Source organism: Amblyraja radiata, chromosome 24 (genome assembly GCF_010909765.2).
Source record: "Amblyraja radiata isolate CabotCenter1 chromosome 24, sAmbRad1.1.pri, whole genome shotgun sequence".
In the NCBI taxonomy this organism is placed as follows: Eukaryota; Metazoa; Chordata; class Chondrichthyes; order Rajiformes; family Rajidae; genus Amblyraja; species Amblyraja radiata.
In genome coordinates this window covers 37,694,139-37,712,101 of record NC_045979.1, presented here as the reverse complement: position 1 = coordinate 37,712,101, position 17,963 = coordinate 37,694,139, and the positions used below count along the sequence as shown (strand labels likewise).

The 17,963-nt window shown below is 40.8% G+C and overlaps 1 protein-coding gene across 3 annotated transcripts in view; it reads right to left on the bottom strand.

Annotated features, from left to right (window-relative positions):
- rassf5 (Ras association domain family member 5) overlaps positions 1 to 17,963 on the bottom strand; it is a 69,882-nt gene that overhangs the window by 11,764 nt on the left and 40,155 nt on the right. The window contains exon 1 of one of the 3 annotated variants that reach the window (XM_033042959.1): positions 3,008 to 3,307. The exons of the other annotated variants lie outside the window; for them this stretch is intronic. Within the exon in view, the coding sequence (XP_032898850.1) occupies positions 3,008 to 3,025 (18 nt within the window). The 5' untranslated portion in view covers positions 3,026 to 3,307. Of the gene's footprint in view, positions 1 to 3,007; positions 3,308 to 17,963 lie in introns of those variants that run through there. 3 annotated transcript variants of the gene reach the window in all.

The following is a 17,963-nucleotide window of genomic DNA, read 5'->3' as shown; positions in this document are numbered from 1 at the left end:
CGATATTTTCTATATTGTTTTAAACCAGGAATACAATATACAATTCAATACAATACAATTCAATTTATTGTCATTTGGACCCCTTGAGGTCCAAACGAAATGTCGTTTCTGCAGCCATACATTACAAACAAATAGACCCAAGACACAACATAATTTACATAAACATCCATCACATTGCTGTGATGGAAGGCCAAAAAAACTTATCTCTCCACTGCACTCTCCCCCCCCGATGTCAGAGTCAAAGTCAAAGTCAAAGCCCCCGGCGGGCGATGGGGAATTGTCCCGCGGCCATTAAAGCCACGCCGGGTGATGCAAGGTCGCGCACCGGGTCTTGGTGTTAGAGCCCCCGGCGTGCGCTCGCAGTCCCGCAGCCATTCCAAGCCACGCGGGGCGGTGCTGTAAGGCCCCGCTCAGGTGCTCTTCAACCCCGCAACTCGGGCGGGAGAAGTCGCCGTTGCGGAAGCCCTGAAAAGCGGTCTCCCTCCAGGGACCCGCGGGCTCCCGGTGCCGCCCGCCAAACCCGCAGTTGCAGCCTCCGAATCTCCGGGGGTCGGGTCGCAGCAGCGTCCACCACAGCTCCACCCGCTCTGGACTCGGTCAGCTCCGCGACGGTGAGGTGAGTAGTCGGCACCACAGCCCCCGGTCTTCCTGTTGGAGGCCGCTCCTCGTTGCAGCCCCAACGACAACGGAGACCCGACAAAGAAAAGGTCGGGTCTCCCGTGCAGGGAGAGATTTAAAAGTTACCCCCACCCCCCCCACACACATACCCCAACAAAAATAACAAAAACTACATAAAAACATAAGACATAAAATAATAAAAACGCAGACGGACTGCAGAGGCCGCTGCTGACGAAAGTCGCGCCGCCCACCGAGGTGGGATCTGGTGACTGGAGCTCAGCTACATCTATTTTCTACCAATTCACTTTTGATCTCATATTTAAAATGGAGCACTTGCCAATATTCAATTATGGATGAACATTCTCTAGACGTTCCATTCACACAATATTGAAATGAAATATGTTGGAATGTGATTACCTGTTTTCATCAATAATGCAAGATTTAAAATTAAGTAATTACACAGTTAAATCAATCTTCCTGCTCACTGGTGGATTCTTTATTAGATGTGTAATTAAGTTATTCCAAGTTGGATTTATCATTCTGCAGCTGAACTGAACACAGTAAATGGGTCGGCCTGCTCTGCCTTTCAATGTAATTACAGTATAGTTCTGTTTACAATTAACTATCCTGTTATAATTGTTTCTTACCCCAGAATGCTGTGACCTTGTGATTACAAATTCCCAAAATGTCAACCGCAATTATTTTTCACTGCAAGAAAATAGTTTTTTAAATTCAAAATATTTTAGAGGTTAACTTTGCTAATCGTTAGTTTTGGCACATGCTTCAAATGGTGACAATGTCACAATGTAAGTGGAATTCTAATAAAGGCATTGTGTGGAATAAATAAATAATTTGAAGCAGATTAATGCTATTGTACTTGATAGATACAAGAGCATGATAGAACATGTACTGCTTTCTTCTGTCAACAGACAAATGGACTACTGAAAATAACAGCATAAAGGCCCCTATTCTAGTCATTCAGAATTAAACTACACCTGGGTTTTTGAAATTCCTGAAATAGTAAATATATTGACATTGGTTTTGGAATAATTGCCATGGGATGTCAACAGACATTTAGAATTATTGAATTGTTCCAATATGTGAGGCCATTCAGCCCATTGAACAGGGCCAGTTCTCTGCAAGAGCAACCCACTCAATCCAATTCTCATTTCTTCTTTCCTCAAAGTCCAACAGGAATCTACCCTTGTCATGCAGTGACATTGAGATCCTGACTACTAGGTGCATGAAAGAGCTTTCCTCACATCACTCTTATTTGTGTATCATCTTCTGCCATTGGAAACCTTATTCATACTGCCCAAAGGTCCAAGGTACCGCCACAGCTGGTGAACCACATCCTGTTATTAGTAACAGTCAGATACAGGAACATACGTAGCAATTCAATTAAACATATCAAACTAGATAATGCACAGTAGTAACTTTATAGCGTAACTGAATTAGACTTTAAATATAATTAGTTAATTAACAATTTTTTATTCCTCTGACTATATGATCTAGCACCATTTAAGAAACTCCTTCCCTTTTATTTCTATTAACACATCTTCCTAATAGATAACTGGTTACTGAAGGACTATTACGAACAATAATATTCCAAACTGCATGGCTTGCCATGTAATGAGTTTCTTCAAATTAATAGCAGTGATACAGGACCCACGACACACCAGATACAAATCATTCAATGATTAATATTCTTATCTTTCTGCATATATGTGGTGAAAGACAGCTACATTTTGTTCCAATAAATGAAACCATTAACATATGTCATTATTTCTTAGATTGATTTTGATAGTTCTGTTCATTTGTAAACCAACGAATTTCCACACCGACCTCCATTAGTGATTCCAGTAACTTGAATCAAAAACATCCCTCCAAAGTTTTTAAGAAGGAACTGCAGATGCTGGAAAATTGAAGGTGGACAAAAATGCTGGAGAAACTCAGCGGGTGAGACTTTCTGCCCCCACATCAGTCTGAAGGAAGGGTCTCAACCCGAAACGTCGTCTATTTCCTTCGCTCCATAGACGCTGAGTTTCTCCAGCATTTTTGTCTTCCTCCAAAGTTTTTGATGCTCTTATTCAAACATAAATTATTCCTTTTATTAATTTCTGTTCAAAATACTAACTTTTAAAAAATGTTAATGTCAGGGTTGGTTCAAAGTTAATCGACCTGTAGCTCATGTCCAACAGTTGCTATTTTTAATTTGGCAATGCTTAATGTTTTGAGTCATTGAAAACAAAAACTGGCAATGCCACAAATATTGTGTACGGACTGCCATACTCGATTATCTGAGAACCCCCAGTAGAGTAAGGTACGAGTGCAAACTCATAAATTTACCCATCGTCACATATCCACTCCAATGCATCACCACACTCACCAATTGATTTAATCCCATAGTTGAGTAAGCACAGCTAGAGCTTGCTAGAGGGTACTCTTCAATCTTTGCTTCATTTTGTGTATTTTGAATGGCTTCCTATGTAGATAAACTGCATGTTTTACAATACTGCCGCAATAGAAGTTTCACTCTTTAAAGGTTGAAGTGTAGAGACAGCAGTTGTCTGATATTAACCCACCCCTTCTCTTCCCTTCCCCCAAATGCCATTCAGAGTGACTGATTTGGTTGGTTGAAACTAAATTGTATATCAATACATCTCGGAGGCATTTTTATCTTCTGGTCTGCTGATTCTGCAATAAAGACAGCTGCCTGCGGGTAATCTGTGAAGATTTATTTTGATCTACATTGGACTCCAGTGCCATAAACTGTGCTGAGCAGATTTAACTTCCATTCTCTCTCAGAATTTCAATTTGCACATTCATGACTTGAAAGCAGAAATGGCCATTTGAAATATGGTATTTAATTAGAACCAACAAGCTGCTAGTGCATCTTCTCCTGCTTGTGTTTACAGGCAGCATGGTTGGTTCTTTGCTGTCAAATTACACCACAGAAGCCAAATTAACATTTCTTCGTTAAAGAGCATAACACGAGAAAGAACATCTGGAGAATAATTAACTCCAATTTTAAATGGGTCTTTTGTTTTTGCCCAGAGTGAAACTTTGTCTGGCCACAGTACTCAGCAGAAAGCATTGCATGATTGTGACAATGTCCAGCTCATTTTTATCCCAGTTAAATTAATGGATACAATTTTAATTTAGTTTAAAAAATACAGCATGGAAACAGGTCCTCCAGGACTCCAAATCCACATCAACCACCATAATGTTGGTCAGTTTCTATACAAAGGCCCCTGCCTAATATTATTCCATGAGCACAGGAGCAAAAGAATTAGAAGCAGGAGCAGAGCCACTTTGGGCCTGAGGCCTGCGTCACCTTTCATCAGCTGACCTTCCACCTGTGCCATTTTGCTGCATTATCCCAATTCAGCGATTCTCGCAACATCCAGAAATCCACAAAATGAGAGTTATGAAGACTGGATGGTTATTTGGAGAGTATTTGTAGATTGAGGGTCATGAGGAACTGACACATAAGGGGAGATGAGGCCTGGGATGATCATATTGAATGGCAGGCCAAGCTAAAGGAGACAAGCAACCTGTTTCTGCTCCAATTACATGTCCTCACATTTGTCCACATTATATTCCACCTGCAACATTTCATCTTGTGACTTAGCCTATACATATCCTCTTGAATCCTACTTACATCCTTAACAAACAATCTCACCAAGTTTTGTACCACCAGAAAATAGTGTCTTCAGCCAAATGATCAATATGGATTGTAAATAGTTGGCCCAGCACCAGTGGTACCTCACTCATCACAGCCCAGCAATCTGAGAAAGAACTGTTTTTTTTATCATTCCTTGCCTTCAGTCAATCAGCCCACAATCCACAGCAGGACATTACCCTTAATTCCATGTGGTCTCAACTCGATGACCCCGCATTGGACTTTATTGATTGCCTTATGAAAATTAAAACTCCATACCCACTGGTCTCCCTTATCTATTCTACTAGTTAAATCCTCAAAGAAGTCCAAAGGATTAGTCAAATATAATCTCTTTCACATATTCATACTGTTTCAATCCATTTAATAATTCATACATTTTCTTTTTTAGATGTCTGGTATTGCATTCTTAATTATTGATCAGGCATTCCTCCCACAACTAAAGTTAGCTTAACAGATCGATAACCTTTATAACAGATCAGTAGTCTGCTTTACAATTCTAAACAAAACTAAATTTAATGGAACATTGTGTTATTCCAGAGTAACTCATTTTCAAGGCATGGTTAGAAGGATAGGGGGGGGGGGGGGGTCACTTTGTAATCCACTGGATAATGAAAAGCCTAGATAGAATGGATGTAGAAAGGATGTTTCCAGTAATGGGAGAGTCTCGGACCAGAGGGCACGGCCTCAGAATAAAAGGGCGTGCCTTTAGAATGGAGATGAGGAGGAATTTCTTTGGTTAGAGGGAGCTGAATCTGTGGAATTCGTTGCCGCAATGGCTGTGGAGACCAAGACATTGGTCGATTTAAAATGGAGATTGATAGGTTCTTGATTAGTAAGAGTGCCAAAGGAAAGGGGGAGAAGGCAGGAGAATGCGGTTGAGTGGGAAAGATAGATCAACCATGATTGAATGGGAGAGTAGACTCGATGGGCTGAAAGGCCTAATTCTGCTTCTATGTCTTATTGTCTTAAAGCTCCAGAACATATCATCGTGCTTTATCTGAGCCACATTGGAATTACATTTAACAGTGGCTTTTCACCAGGACCCCAAACATACATCTCATCTTCATGATCAATCCCAGTGACTAGCAATCACATTGTTTTAGCATTCAAGATTGGCTGAGGGCATCCAACACAGAACAAACCAGTAACAGAACCAGTAACCAAAAAAAGGTCTTAGATTCCCAAAGATAATGCTGGTTCTCTCCCCATAGATGCAGTCTGACCTGCTGAGTATTTCCAGCATTTGCTGTGCTCATTTCAGAGCAATGCTGGAACAGAATCCCAGGATTGCCAAATCTCTGTGGCTTATTTCTAGATTATGTTGAGAATTCAAGAAATCAGCCTCTGGGGAACACCATTATTTGTATCTAACAGGCATTTAACATTCATGTAATGAATTTGCTATGTACTGTCAGTGCTCAGGGACCAGGTCAAATACTGTACATAGTTACACACATATTTTGTGATCCTGTTGCTTTTGGTACCAAAGGAATGTGTTGAGACTGCAAAAGAATTAGATTATATCTTTCTCCACGAGTAACTCGCCTGCCATTTGACCCATCTGTAGGGACCAGTAATATTTCTTTACTGAGGACAAACAGAAATATATCTCTTTTAAGCAGTGCATTTCAAATCCAGTCATTTTTAGCAGCACCACCCACTAACACATGAAACGGCCAAACTGAATGTGGAAGGATTACGAGTGGAATTCATTTAACGCCTTATGTCAGCAACACAGAAAATAAAACTTGAAATTTGTCATGGAAGATCTGAGTAAAAATTAATTTCCCCAACTAGTCTTATAATAATTCTAAATACCTCCATTCATTTGCTGCTCCAGTCAAAACTAAACTACAAAGCCCCAGGGTATTGCAGCAAATCTATTTCTGGAACAAGCAGTGCCAGCCTTGACTCAATTTATTTTTCATTCAATTTGTCTTTCAACTTAACGCCCGGCAACTAATAAAAAAGAAAAATGTAATAAGAAAGTCAAGTGAATAGGATCTAAATTGTCAAAATAAATGAGACCAATATATAAAATGCAATTTTCTTCACTTTTTTGCTTTAGATTTGTTAATCAATCTCCAGATATTGGATGACAAAATGATTGATTAATTAGTATCTTTTTTTCGAGAGCTGGGAAATTACAATAAAGTGTATATCTTCCAGAAATTCCTTGACCTGAAACATTAGCTGTTTATCTGTCTGATCTGATGAGTGTTTCCAGCCTTTTCTGTTTTTACAGAAGCATTAGGACTGTAAATACTCAGACAGATGTGCTAAAATTAGTTCAGCGACACACCCAAAACGTTTCTGCTTTGCAATCAGAAAGAGTTTGTCCCATAAAAGCATTCCTCCCCTGGCAGTCAGACACATTATGGCTCCATGAAGGAGAGAGGGGCTACAAAGAGAAAGACAACCCAGGCTATCTTGAAAAGCACATTGCAATGCAGGTGAATGAAATACGTGCCGGGGGAAAGTCCTGACCACCAGTCTCTGGAGACCTACCAGGTCACAACAGAAGCCTCAAGCCTTCTACTCTGGGAGTGATAATCCTTCAATGCCCATCATTAATACTACACAAAATGTCAACATCAAGCCACTTGCCCCAGAAGATATACTCACCCAGAGACATGACAACATACACACACACACAATCGTATCCCCATCCAAACCCTGCACTAACCCACACCAGCCCAACCACCATACTACCATTGGCTTTCTAGTCCCTCCACTGCCAAACAGAAGTCAAGCTCAAATGTGGGACAAATTTCACCCAGAGAGTTGTGAATCAGTGGAATTATCTGCCACAGAAGGCAGTGGAGGCCAATTTACTGGATGCATTCAAGAGAGAGTTCGATATAGCTCTTGAGGCTAACGGAATCAAGGGATATGGGGAGAAAGCAGGAACGGGGTACAGATTTTGAATGTTCAGCCATGATCATATTGAACGGCGGTGCTGGATCGAAGGGTAGAATGGCCTACACCTGCACCTATTTTCTATGTTTCTAATAAAGTGATCTAATGTCCTTCATGCAATTTATTTAAATTAAAAGAGAAAAAGTAGAAGGGAGATAGAAGTCCCTGGTGAGTGTATTGTCTCATTAACATAGAGAAGTTAGTTCCCCTTCTCATAGGCACATCACCATTGGAGCGCGGCTCTACAGGTTCTACCAGGGATGCTCATGCACAGGTCACATTCATTGTGAATCATGCAATCCCTTTGATTTGAGCAATGTACAAGGATGTTGCCAGAACTAGAGGGTCTGAGCTATAGGAAGAGGTTGAGTAGGATGGGACTCTATTCCTTGGAGCGCAGGAGAATGAAAGGTGATCTTATAGAGGTGTATGAGATCATGAGAGGAATAGATTGGGTAGATGCACAGAGTCTCTTGCCCAGAGTAGAGGAATCAAGGACCAGAGGACATGGCTTTAAGGTAAAGGGGAAAAGATTTAATAAGAATCTGAGGGGTAACGTTTTTGCACAGAGGGTGGTGGGTGTATGGAACAAGCTGCCAAAAGAGGTAGTTGAGGCAGAGACTATCCCAACGTTTAAGAAACAGTTAGACAGATGCATGCTGGTGTTGGAAAGTTGGGCCAAAGGGCCTGTTTCCACACTGTATCATTCTATCTCGCTTCTATTTTGTAGGTTGTGTGAGAATGTCTCCCAGCCTCTCACTCATCAGAGCTACAAGTGAACATTAGATGCTGGACCAGATAGATATGTGGATTATTGTGACTGAAACCCGACAGCACGACCTCAGGAACTCGCGATGCATGGAATGAGCAAACCAGGCAATTCCAACGCACAGGAACGCAAGATGCCGCAGAGAGCGGGTGGACCATCATGAGGCGCTGCCATCAAGGATCAATCCCCACCATCCGGGCTATGCCCTCTTCTCACTGCTACCATTGGACAGGAGGACACAGACATCTGAAGGCCCACATCCCCAGGTTCAAGAACAGCTACTTTCTTGCAACCATCAAGTTGTTGAACTGACCTGCACAACCCTAATCCTGCCCCAGCAATGGCACTTTATGGACTACCTCTTGCACAACCATAGGCTTGTTTCCTAGTTGTGCTTTGCACTGATGTCTTGCTTTTGCATGTTTTTCTTTTCACTGTCATAGAGGCATACGTGCTGAATGATGGCCCGCCCGCCTTTACCCCATATCCCTCTGAATCTTTCCACCCATGTATCTGCCCAAAAGTCTTTTAGATGCTGTGATAATACCCGTCTCAACTACCTCCTCTAGCAGCTCATTCCATACACCCAACACCCTCAATGTGATAAAGTTGCCCCTCAGGTTCTTATTCATTCTTTCCCCTCTCACCGTATTCCTACGTCCTATGGTTCTTGATTCCCCCCACCTTGGGTAAAAGTGTCCATTCACTCTATCAATCCCCCTCATGATTTTATACAACTCTATTAGAGCAACAGGTTTTTTTTTAATTCATGTTCTTCAGGATCTGGACATCACCGGCAGACCAGACTATATTACCCGTTTCCAATGACCCTGGAGAAATAAGTAAGTAAGTAAGTAAGTAAGTATTATTTATATAGCACGTTTTAAGTCAACTCGCATTGACAACAAAGTGCTTCACATAAAATAGATAATGTTTCCATACAAACCATTAAAAAAAAGTTTAAAAAAATAAAGAAAATGGACACAACACATTATAGAGTTCAACACAAATGTCCCCCACAGCAGAATCAAAAATTTAACCAGAAAGAAAGCTAGACACACACAACTGAGCAGCTTGCTGGGCCATTTCAAAGAAGATTGAAGATTCATCCACACTGGGTCGGTCTAGAGATACACGTAGATCAGGTTGTAGAAGGATCTCACATTTCCCACCCTGATGGACATTAATGAATCACATGGGTTTTTTCTCCACAATCAAATAGTTAATGTGATCATCATTACTAAGACTATCAGTTTTTTTAGTTTAGAGATACAGTGCGGAAACAGACCCTTCGGCCCACCGAGTTTGGTTTAACACAATCGATAACGTTTTATTATTAATGTTTTATGTGTCATTCCTAACTGTCACTGTATGTCATTTTGTCATTTGTGGGCGGAGCACCAAGGCCTATTCCTTGTATGTGAATACTTGGCCAATGAACTTATTCATTCTCTCATTCATTACAGATATCATGGGATGTTAAGCAGAATATTTGAAGTTTGGAGCAGAAACTTGTTCAGAAGCTGAAAGTACACTAGGTAAAGAAAAGTGGATGGAATTGCATACAATTTACTATAGCCAATTTTATGATACAAGCCAAGCTGAAATTTATTACTAAGTTTCTGAAAGTATTTTATAAAATATATCATAAACACATCAATACAGAATCTCCATTTGGATAAAGTTCACTTTATATTTATTTAACAGCTAATCCAATGTAGTGTGCATGAATTAAAAGCCTCTCCTGAAAAATCATTTTGTTTAAGTGTTGACCACAGAATGAATTTCAAAAGTTCTTGTATGTTGCTTCAGGACACAACTTCCCCTTTCTCTGCCGTGTGAAGACTGGTGAAATATCTGTGAATATAACGGAAATGGAGAAACTAAATAAACCACCCCATAAATGTTTGAAGTATTGGCCATTGTAAAAGCAGCCTGTGGAGAGACGATTCTCTGCAGACCTCACTTCATTCCTTCCTTCCCACCTTGGTACACTGGACAAAGACCAGGTAACCGTCACATCATCCCCAAAGCCATCATTCAGTTGCACTTCACCGGATGTGAAATATCTCACAGTTCTGCAAATGCTACTAGTTCCACTTTTATCATAGTTATGATGCAATCTTGTCTTTGATATGAATGCACTTCCTTTTAAACATTGTTCTGAACAATGCAATATAAACTACCTCTAAAGTTTCATTTGGATGTTAAACTGTCAAATATTTCCAACACAATACATGATAATTCACCCCTAAGGACTGAACCTATGTTGTTTGGCCCTAATGTCCAAACTCGCATATAATATAAACAAAAAGCTGGAGTAACTCAGCGGGACAGGCAGCATCTCTGGAGAGAAGGAATGGGTGGGTCAAGACCCTTCTTCAGTCTGAAGGAGTGTCTCAACCCGAAAGGTCACCCATTCCTTCTCTCTGGAGATGCTGCCTGTCCTGTTGAGTTACTCCAGCTTTTTGTTTCTCTCTTTGGTTTAAACCAGCATCTGCAGTTCCTTCCTTTTTACTTTTACTGCTTTTTTTGAAGTAAAAAATATTAGTTTTATAAAAACAGATGGAGATGTCAGTAAAATCATATTTCGGATATTATATATTTGAGCTTTCCTGTCAAAAAACATAACAACGGGAACAAATGGCTGTTTATACCTCCAGCCTGCTGTGCAAGCTTCAGCTGTGCCAAAGCTCCATCGCCTTGGAGTGCCATTCAATGGGTGTGGCACAAATGTCACCCATAAAAGGCCATCTAATACTCTGGTCTAAGAGTGGGTTCAAAATGGCCATTGGTCAGAGGCTCCATTGGGCCAAACTGAGTGCAATTGGAACTACCATTGACAAATTAATCTCAGGAGATAGAGGATTAAGGAAGGACAGCAACACATGATTGAGGAGGATGCACAATGACCCAAAAAAAGATCATTATCATGCTTCAGTCGAGTTAAATTCCAATTGGATGACAATGGGGAAGGTAGAACGACACAAATGAACCTAAGAAATAACATGGTTGCATCTAATAATTTAGATCTGCTTTTACAGCTGAGATTGGTACCACCTGGTTGAAGGTTGTTCAATGTTGCACAAACTAGAATGAATTCTCTGAGTCACATTGTCAGATGCTTCCTTAGTAACAACCTGGAATGTAGGAGAAGTGCTAGAGTAATTTCCACTGCCTTGCAGCAGTCGTCTCTAGATCAGGCAACAAACATTTCTTGTGATGTTGAAGTTAACAAAGAGATTCAGGCAAAGTAAGACAGGGATATTTAAAGTTCAGCCATAACAAGTATAATTTCAACCCAAATATGTTTTTTGGGGAAATGCTGTTTTCCATACTCTTTCCTGTCCTATTCCCTGCTCCACCATATGAGAATGTCACTGAATGTGAACCCTAGAATGTCATCTCCAACAAGATTACATATAGAGCTGGTTCGGACAGACTGCAGCCTTTCAACAAAGTGGTTCACCAAGTGGGAGTTCACCACTATGTTCTCAAGGACAAATAGTCATGGACAACATTCAGAATTTGCCAATATCCCACAACTGTGTTAATTTTTTTTTAATTCACAAAATATCCTGGAACATATTCCTATGTTAAATGCATGAGAAAAATACAAGCTGCTGTTACGTATGGTGGAGCTCGGTGAGTGGATCTTTCTCAGTTCACTCTCCCTCGCTTTATCCCAGTTAAAGTCTTCCAATGCCTTCACCATTTTATCCCAAACTCCTCAAAAGGTCAATTTGCCTCTGCCATGCAAGTGAGCCGAGCAGCCTGCTAATATTCATAAGATGAATACACAGGTAACCTTCGGTCTGCTTCATCTGTTAAATGTCCATAGGTCACCTGTTAAGCCTTAGATGTGCTCAAACGGTTTACATTTGGCTCAACAGCAACATTATTATCGTAAAAACTCCGAATTTTATGAGGTTTGTATCGTTTTGCTATACGTTAATTCCATGATACTGTGGCAAAGAAGTTATGGAGGTTCTCCCTGTGGTCCATGCCGACATATTGACTCTACAACCAAACAAAATCACCCATTATCTGGCGATCATATTGCTGGTGATGGAAATTTTTGTTCGCACCATTGACACTGAGGAACTGACGGAGAGGATTGTTCACAAATTTGCTTCTTTGGTTCCCACCAAAACTCAAAAAGTACTTTATTGGCTGTAAGCCACTTGGAACGCTGAGGTGGCAAAAAGCTGAAAACGACGTGTCTTTATATACATCCAGATCAGCCAACAAGCACTTCCATGTTTTAGAATGGTTTAGCAAAGTAGTGTCAGCAACCATGCAAGCTTAACATTGTGCTGAATCACATGTTGTATGACTAATAAAGAATTTGCACAAAACAATTTATCAATTTATTTGGCACAAGGTAAATAAAAAGTTCCACAACTGCAATGTGACTCTGACGTCCATCAGCTTGATCACTGACCCAAACATAACACCACATTCACTCCCAGCAGCTAATCACAACGCATCATAAGTCATAAGGTCATAAGTGATAGGAGTACAATTAGGCTATTCGGCTATTGTGTCCATTATGCCAGATCCAACCCTTGATCTTCTAACGCCTCTCTCACCTCCTCCAATTGACCAAAGTCCTCTCAAAGCCATCCTGTACAGAGTGGATAAGGCGGCTTTAGTGGACAAGGTCAATGCCACTGCGCACTAGGGGCAGGTTGACTGGCACACAAAATCAATTCCATCCATTTGTCCAAGAAACTTCTTGGCCAATGTACTGAGTGGCTACACCCTGCTCAGTCCCGTAGCTGAATCATTCAAACATTCCATGGATCAATATTTCTCTGGACCTTAATTATTTATAAAGTATTCCAGTCTACTTTTTTCCCCAGAGAAAACTAGGCAGCCTCACTTCTGTTTACACTGAAATTCATTTACCAGAGTAACTTTCTGAATTCATATTTCCATCTGCTGTCTCTCCAATTCCCCAATCTTTGAGTCTTCTGCAAACATAGATCAATAGGGGGACGACAGATGGCACAATGGGCTAAGTGTTCGGCTGGCAACCGGAAGGTAGCTGGTTCGAATCCCGCTTGGAGTGCATACTGTCGTTGTGTCCTTGGACAAGACACTTCACCCACCTTTGCCTGTGTGTGTGGATGTAATTATGTGAAGCACTTTGGGGTCAATGCAAGTTGACTAAAAACGTGCTATATAAATAAAGAAATTTAATTTTAATTTAATTTAATTTAATAGCTTTCTATCCTTTAATGTAAGCCATCAATAAACACATAGTATTAGTTCCAGTACTGATCTTTCCGACACCAGTCCTCACATTCTGCCAGTTAAAGCGACTGTCTATTATACTTATCCTCATCTCCTGCCACTGAGCTAAGTTCCTAAACAAATCAATGTTGTCTTACATTCCATACGTGTCAATTCTTTAAACAATTCTACACGAGAAAAATTAACAAACGCTTTTAAGAGGTCAATAATAAAATCAAGACATTCCTCTGAATCTTACTTAGTCCAGTTTTAAAAAACTAAATGAGGTTTTTCCCAAATACCATCGATGCTTTGCAAATCCTTGGTCTATTTGTGTTAAAATATAAAGTGCTCTGTCATTTTGTGTATTGGCCAAAGGAATGTTATATGTTACAACTGGCCACAAAATGCAAGTAATTCAACTCAATTACATTGTGTCAGCAAATCATTAAAACTGATTTGTCACATCGTTCCATGATGCAGAGTAACTAAATGTGGGGCTGCAATAACATTAAAGCCATTACAAGTGTGGAAAAAAAGTTTGGTTGCAAAAACTTGTTTAACTTGCTTATTATTCTATTACCAGTCTCACAATTGCTACCTATACCACATGCCAGCTGGAGTGAATATAGACGGATATGTTGGATGAATACATGGCTAGTGGAATGATATAGATTTAAATTCCTGAACCATTTGTGGGGAAGTGGGACCACGACAAGCTGGCAGGATGTACTTGAGAAGGACAAGGACGTCCGTGGGGAGAAAAAAAGACAAAATGCTGGACTAACTCAGCGGGTCAGGCAGTATCTCTGGGGAGGAATTTCTAGTGCAGTTGGAATGGGTTTAAACTAAACGACATGGCAGCCGGGAATCTATCAAGGGAGTTGAGGAAAGAGAAACAAGGAAAGAAACAAAAACAGAAGATGAAAAGCAATAGGGGAAGGCAGCGAAATTAAGGGCTAAAAACAAATGGAACATTAGAACGAAATAATGCTAAGGGGACTAAGAATGTGAACAGATATGCCTAAAGGCTTTGTGTCTTAATGTGCGGAGCATTTGCATTAAAGTGATGAATTAATGAAGCAAACAGATGTTAATGATACGATGGAACGGGGACTGTGGAGGCAAGGCTGCAGTAGGACTAGATTCAGCAGTATTTAATATCCAGTAAGAACAGGCAACGAGGGAAATGAGATGGGATATCAGGTTGAGGAGGAGATTACTGTAAAGGGTTCAGCTCAGAGTTAGAATCTGTATGGGGACAGCTGAAGGGTTAGTAGGGTTCGTATAGAAACCCCCAAACAGTCTTGGCATTGTTAGAGAAAGAAAGAGACAGGAAACTTGAGAACTATGCAATAAGGGTACATCTGGGCATGACCAGGTTTGTATCATGGAGCTTTAGAGAATGAAGAATTGCTGAGGCCTTGGCAAATATATGTATATCATCAACCATGAGGCAGGTTTCCAGATGGGCTGCAGGGACAAACCAGGGTACAACAGGAGACCAGAGGGACAAACTCTTCACACAACGGGCAGACTATATAGCAGATAGACACAAAGTGCTGGAGTAACTCAGTGGGTCAGGCAGCATCTCTGGAGATGGGTGATGTTTCAGGTCAGGACCTTTCTTCAGACTTTCCCAGACCCCTGAAAAAGAGTCCCGACCCAAAACATCACCCATCCTTTTTCTCCAGAGATGCTGCCTGACCCGTTGAGTTACTCCAGCACGTTGTCTATCTTTTGTATATACCAGTATCTGTAGTTCTTTGTTTCTACAGCTTGGATGGATTGATTTACCAGTGGAAGCTGGTGGACACAATGGTTTGCAATACATTAGATAAGAAATGTTCAAGGGATATGGATCAAACACAGGCAGATGGGACTAGAACCAAGGAACTGCAGATGCTAGTTTACAAAAAAAGACAAAGTGCTGGAGTAACTCACGAGTCAGGCACCATCTTTGGAGAACATAGATGTTTCAAGTCGAGACCCTTCTTCAGAAGGGACTAGGCCAGCTATAGACCATATCAACATGCATGAGTTGGGCCTACGAGCCTGGTTCTGTACAGTGTGACTATGACTCTCACCGTAGTCATTGGTTATTTTAATCAACACATATTGGGCTAACTGTACTCTGGAGGCGGGACCCCTGGTGCATGTATGGGATGATCTTCTGAACCAACCACACAAGAACTAAAGTAGAGAGTAGGTCATATTATGTAATGAAAGAGGATTTATCAGCAATCTCATTGTGCAAGGCCCTTGGGGAGGACTGGTAATAATGGGGTAGAAATCTTTATTAATGGTTCTGACTCTAGAGTTTTGAATTTAAATATTGGAAACTATGATGGTATATGCAAAGAATGGGTTAAGATCGGATGGGGAATATAGATTATGGGGTTAAATGTGGATTGGCAATGGCAAGCATTTAAGGAGCCCAAAGATGACCTGAAATTGTTCATTCCTGCTTGGTGCAAAAATAAGGCATGAACGGTGGCTCAACCATGGCTAACAAAGGAAACTAAGGAGAGGATCCAATGTTGTGCCAAATGAATTGGCCTGAAAAAAATCAGCATACATGAGGACAGCTGAGAACTCAGCAAAAAATGACCAAGAGATTGATCAGGAGCAGAAAAATCAAAGATGAGTGCAAGCTTGCCGAGAACATTAAACTGACTGTAAATGCTTCTTTAGATGTGCAAAGACAAAAAGATTAATAAGAAAAATGGAGGTCTTTTACAGTTCGAAACAAGGGAATGTACAATAGGGAACAAAAATGGCAGACCAATTGGACTAATGCTTTGGATCGGTCTTCACAATGTAGAACACAGATCTTCCTGGAAATGTTAAGGAATTGAGGGCTGAGTGGGAGGGAGAAGCTGAAGTAGGAAATTGATGGGATTGAAGCTGACAAATTGCCAGAGTCCAATCTTCTGCATTACGGAGTACATAGATACATAGACAATAGGTGCAGGAGTAGGCCCTTCGAGCCAGCACCGCCATTCAATGTGATCATGGCTGATCTTGCACAATCAGTATCCCGTTCCTACCTTCTCCCCATAACCCTCGATTCCACTAGCCCTAAGCGCTCTATCTAACTCTCTCTTGAATGCATCCAGTGAATCGGCCTCCACTGCCTTCTGAGGAAGAGAATTCCACAAATTCACAACTGTGTGAAAAGGTCTTTCCTCATCTCAGTTCTATAGGAGATGACACTACAAAATGGTCGAATTGGTGGTTATTTTCCACCATTCTTCGAGATCAGTTCCTACAAATTGGGTAAAGCCACTAATTAATAAAAAGGAAGAGAGACCAAAAACCATGATATCATGGAACAAATACTGCTTTACTGAGGACATAATGATGCTGAACCATTAGTACCAGGATTAGTCAGTCAGCATGAGTTTACAAAAGGGAAATCATGCTTGACATTTACTGTATTTTTGTTTTGAGTATGTAACCAGTAGAGTGGATGGGGAAAAACCAGTGGGTGCAGTGTGTGACAACTTCCAGAAGGCATTCGATAAAGTCGCATAAGGGATTAATATACAACATTTATAGCAGGTGGGATTGTGTGCACTGATATGAATAGAGATCTGGTGGACGGACAGGAAACAGAGGAAGAATAAATGGATCTTTTGCAAGTTGCAAGAGGTGATTAGTGGAATACTATAGGGTTCAGTGCTACCTCAACATACGGTAAGGGTTTAGATGAGAGAAGCTTACCAGCAACACAAAGTTGAGTGCAAGTGTGGGTGTGAGGGGAATGCAGGAAGAGCTCAGAGTGACTAGGACAGATCAAGGGAATAGGTAAATACATGGTAGAGCAGAATAAGTAGATAATGCGAGGTTTCCCCTTTGGTCATAAAACCAGAAAGGCAGAGTGTTTTCCAAAAGGTGATAGATTAGGAAAGGGACAGGAACAACAGACCTGGCCATCTTTATGCACCAGGCAGTGAAAATAAGTCAGCAGGTGAAGCAAGCAGTTAAAGAAGACAAATGTCATGTTGGTCTTCATTGTGAATGACTTTGAGGATAAGTACAGGATTTCTTACTGCACTTATACAGGGGAAAATGTTTTTGCTATGCAGGGTTCCTGGATGTCCTATGTAGAGAGATTGGGAAGATTATGCATAGTTTAGCAGAACTAGAGAGATCTCATTAAAACTTTAACATGTTGCCAAGACTGGATAGGCAAGATGCAGGAAAGATATTCTCAATCGTGGGGAAGACCAGAACCATGGTCAAGTCTCAGGATCCATAGTCAAGCTCAGGGGTAGGCCATTTGGGAGTGAGACAAGGAGAAAATTAATCACCCAAAGACTTGCGAATCTGAAGAAAGCTCGAGCTCTGAAGGAGGTTGAGTCTAAATCGTCACATATTTTAAGAAGGAATTAGATATCAGGGTTGAAAAGATCAAGGAATATGGAGAGAAAGCGGGAATGGGGGTTTAGATAATCACCATGGGGAATGGTGGAGAAGGTTGAAAGGACCAAATAACCTACTCCACACAGGCAACACTCCTAAAAAGAAAACAAGCAAAACTTGGGTACATTAGTCGTTATTCTCTTCCTGGAGGGATTGTTCAATGCAGAGAATATTGTATGTGTACGGCTTGTTGTAGCCAATCATACATAGACTGAATAGAGGTTACCAAAGATTTTTGTAAACTAAGATTTTAATTAAAAAAAACATTTATTGGAATCCATCTTAAAGGTATAGTACCTCTTATAC